General features: G+C 45.1%; 1 protein-coding gene across 1 annotated transcript; it reads right to left on the reverse strand.

Annotated features, from left to right (window-relative positions):
- Nucleotides 1–211: 211 nt before the first annotated feature.
- LOC106611287 (mRNA decay activator protein ZFP36L1) lies at nt 212–3,180 on the reverse strand. The gene is made up of 2 exons (XM_014211334.3): nt 2,973–3,180; nt 212–1,356 (listed from the first exon to the last, which is right to left on the reverse strand). The coding sequence occupies exons 1-2, from the start codon at nt 3,024–3,026 to the stop codon at nt 223–225; spliced, it is 1,188 nt and encodes a 395-aa protein (XP_014066809.1). The 5' UTR covers nt 3,027–3,180; the 3' UTR covers nt 212–222.
- Between the last annotated feature and the right edge of the window lie 1,351 nt (nt 3,181–4,531).

A 4,531-nucleotide genomic window follows, 5' to 3' on the forward strand; every position in this document is an offset into this window, starting at 1 on the left:
AGTTAGGAGGCGGGTAACAGCAGGGAAGACATTTCTGGGGTGATTTGAAAACAAGTCACTGTATCCTTATTCTAACTAGGAACTTAATGTATATTGTTTTGTGGAGGACAGGGGTCAGGGGAAGGTTGTCGAGGGGACAGGGGAGTGCCATTTTCCATTCATTATATCTTTCTGTCCTTTTTTCAAGGGCAGCGTGGATAAGATACATTAAATAGCTGCCGTCTAGTCGTCAGAGACAGAGAGGCGGCTGAAGATTGGGAGGCGTCTGTTGGCATCCAGGCTGGGGGATTCTGACCCACTGAGACTGCCCCCCGAGCTGCTCTGGTACCCCTCCTGATCCGACAGAGAGTCCTGGGGTGGGCTGGACGGAGATGCAAAAATCTGGGTGGGGGACTCCGACATGGGCCTGAAGAAGTAGGGGGTGTTGTTCTGGGACGGGGGTGCAGGGGCTTTGGGATCAGTCCCTACGAGGCCTCCGGATCCAAGGCTGGGGCCGAACAGATTGGCCAGCTCCTGGCTGGAGTATGTGAAGAGGTTGGAGCTCGGCCACTCAGGCATCTCGTCCGGGGAGAACATAGGTGGAGGGGTGACGGAGGTGGGGCTGTCCCCTCCTCTCAGACCCCCAGAGCTGGGGAACCCCGCGAAGCTGTAGCTGTGCTGCAGACGAGGACGCTCCAGCTTATTGGAGGAGAGAGGAGAGTAGGATGAGCAGGAGGGGGAGGGAGGGGGTCCACGGCGCTCCTCTGCGTTGTGGATAAAGTGACAGCGAGGACCGTAGGGGCAGAATCCGATTGTGTGGAACGTACGACACAGCTCGGTTTTGTATTTAGGGTGGCGGCTGAGAGAACGCAGCTCGTGGAAGCCATGGGCGAACTGACACTTGTCGCCATACTTACAGGCTCCGTTCTCCTCAAACGGCCGGCACAGCTCAGTCTTGTAGCGACTGGAGTTGACCTGGCTCTGGGCTCCTAGGCTGGTAGGACTAGCAGGCCCCAGGCACTGGTGTAGGAGCCTCTCACCCGTCTCGGAGAAAGAGCGGTCCCTCATGCGACTCTCCTTGTTGCTGCTACCACTTCCAATAAACCCTGAGGTGATGGAGCAGGAGGAGTGGTCTATGGTCTTCAGGCTGTTAAGGAACTGGTTCTGGTTGAACTTGGAGCTGGGGTTATGGTTGGGGAGGGTGACAGAGTGGCGTCTCTTGTATACTGACAGCCCGCAGCCCAGCGAGGGGGTCCCCACAGCCTTCCTGTCCAGCAGGGCTCCAGTGGGGTTGGTAATAGACATGGGGATGTTGGTGGAGATCAGATGATGGGGGGTGCTCAGTAAGTTGTTGTTGTAATTCAGCATCTTGTCATTCTGGAAAATTACACATTTGGTATATTAAGTCTACATTCAATACAAAATAATAAGTAGTTTAACAATTCACGTTAGTCAAAGCAATTTTATCCTACAAAATAAGATCATGGACACAAATGGCTTTGATTTCATAAAGGGAGGGAAAACGTCTACAAGAAATCCCTGAATGACTACTGTTGATGTTCGTTTTGCTTTAAATCCTCGGGTGATGCAGGCCTATAGAACAGAACTAACAGCCTTTTCACACCACTTCGATACAAAGTGACTTTCGTAACCGGTTAAGAGGGCATTTTTGCTAACCATAACCTCCGTCTCCTTACCTACGTTAATTATCCTAAACGGCTACGAAAAAGTAACTTCGGTATCGAAGTGGCGTAAAAACAGTGTTTCCCTCGAACAGAACAGCTGGTTTGGCAAGTTGCCCTACAAAGGAATGTGCGCCTGAGAAGTAAGTGGAGCAAAAGGAAGGCGCGCATGAGAGCTGCGAGTCTGGTCTGGTCACAAAGAAGCTGCTGCATCTCGGAATTTCAAATGAATATGCGAAATGAAAACGTAGTTTGAGGGCACTCAACGGGAAGGCATAACATTAGTAGGCTAGTGAGGACGTTCTCTTCAAATAACATTTTCAATCAATAATATAGATGTTGATTGTTGGGTAATTGACGAAAGATTAAAACGCGTGTTGCCTCTTACACAAGGTTAATTAAGATAACTTTATGTAGCCCTTTTATGCGCAAAGACCAACTAAATATATTTAACTTCAAACGGAAAGTTCAGAAGTTGCTAAAAACAAATCATAACATTTCAATTAAATACAGTAGCTGTCTACAATAATCAATGCATTTAATTCATACAATATATCTAGATATATTGAAAGGCGAAGAAAAATCTAATCTAAGTGGCAACCAGAACGTTTCAATAAAATGGATCAAATTACTGCACATCTGAAGTGAATCAGAATCATTAGCTAGGGGTTTCAAAATGTTAACTAGCTAACGTTAGTTTCAGGAACAAGCCTTATTGAACCAATGCAACATCATGGCAAATAGACATCTGATGCATGTAGCTAGTTAGCGAACGATTCCAGCATTTAACTTAACCAATGTATCCAACTGCACAATACGTTTCAATCATTAGAGCCAACTGTTGCCATTGAATTAAATAATGAATTGCAAACCCTCGTGGGTAACACTTGACTACTGTAGTGCAAAAGTAGCAGCAGACTAGCAATTTATCCATTAAGAGTCTGACTCACTCTTAATGGATATTAGCAATCAAACGAGGAAACGAACGATAGTCAACCAAGCCAACCAAGTAAAAATCACAACACGAGACAGCATGCATCCGACCCTAACGAAGTTAGCACTGCACGCCATGGAACTCACTATCGGGCAAGCGTCCATAACTAGGCAGTTAAGATAAAGTTCGAGTTATGATCATATCAAACCAATGTTACTGCATCACTTTTAGAATATTAATCACAACAAAAGCGTACACATGTCAAATGAACCAACCGCAAACTAGCCCAGTGAAATGTCGAATACCACTAGTGACGTGCCTCCGATCGCTAGCTACGTTGGCTAGCCTAGAAAACAGAGAGTAGACAACTTCTGTACCTTGTTCATTACTTCGCTGAAGTCGTAGAAAGGCGAAACCACTGCGGTGGTCATCTTGGCTGCGTAGAAAATACAATCTAAAAGTAGTAAAAAAAAAATATATATATTTTTTGGGGGGGGGATTGAAGTTACAGCCTATGGTGAGTTCAGATTTGTAAATTTATTTCGGCCTAACTAATCGCTCACCCCCTCTGCGCTGCACCAGCCCAGGTCGTTTGCTTTATAATCGCCTGCAGGAGGAGCTTGTAGTGAGGGGCGTTTCTTAGATCGACTCTTTTTTGAGGGGACAAGAAACTTACACCAGAACTTTGCAAACATTCTCGCAGGACACATTCACAATGTTGCATTGATTTTGCATGGCTGAGGCACCCAACCGTAAATAGGATCTACACTAAAGAAACACAAAGAACAAGGTTAATAGAGCATAGCATTATTTTATCCAAGTTTTAAAAACTTGGATAATGCATTATTCTTTTCACTCTCATGTATTTCAGTCAGCGGAATGACGAAACAATTAAATGTATGGGAATCACCCAGGTTGGCACAATGCCAACTAAACAGTGTTCTATGCCAAAATACAGATTTGCACTTCCAGAAACACTCGTGACTGATCCAATGTAAGTGTTAGTCATCAGCCTAAACCCTTCATTGCATCAGGTAACCTTGGTCTGGCAACGGCAGGCTAGGCTTACTGACTATTCTTTGTTCAAAGGTACAGTAATGTAGTAAACCTAGCAGCCTACGTTCCCCATGTTTTTAAATCATAATAAACCATATACATGTCCTTCCTTATAGGCCTACTTTATTGCAATTTGTGGGTGACGCAACTGCACAGTCTTAGGCAGACAGTCTTTAATTGTTTATGCTCTCTCTCTCTCTCTCTCTCTCTCTCTCTCTCCCTACATAATACCCTCAGGCTCCCTTCTGCTCTCACCCCCCCCCCCATCACACACACACACACACTGTCATTAATTGACTCTTAATTGTAGGCTTTCACTGTGAGGGGACTTTCCAATTCTGTTCATGCAGTTTAACCCTCACCTACCTTGCGCAACAATACACATACACATTTTTTTTCTTCTTTTTTTACATTGAACCTTTATTTAACTAGGCAGCGCAGCGCAGAGCAGCACAGCGCAGCACAGCACAGCACAGCACAGCACAGCACAGCACAGCACAGCACAGCACAGCACACATGTAAATCAGCCTGCAGCCTTGGCTCAGTTTACAATGAAATCCTCCTCTGTTACTTGAAATGCACTGACTGCGCCCTGATGATTGAACTGGACGTTTCATAGGAAGTTGTAGCATGGGGAAACATACGCACTGTTCTAACTTCTATTCAGTGCAGATTTAGTGTTTAAGAACTTTATTTGCACCATAGATGTAGGCTACATATACACTATATATACAAAAGTATGTGGACACCCCTTCAAATGAGTGAATTCGTCTTTTTCAGCCACATTCGTTGGCCAGGGACTTTAATGCAGGGAAACTTAAATCAGTTTTACCTAATTTCTATCAGCGTGTTAAATGTGCAACCAGAGGGGAAACAATTC

This window comes from Salmo salar, chromosome 09, assembly GCF_965601325.2.
Source record: "Salmo salar chromosome 09, fSalSal1, whole genome shotgun sequence".
In the NCBI taxonomy this organism is placed as follows: Eukaryota; Metazoa; Chordata; class Actinopteri; order Salmoniformes; family Salmonidae; genus Salmo; species Salmo salar.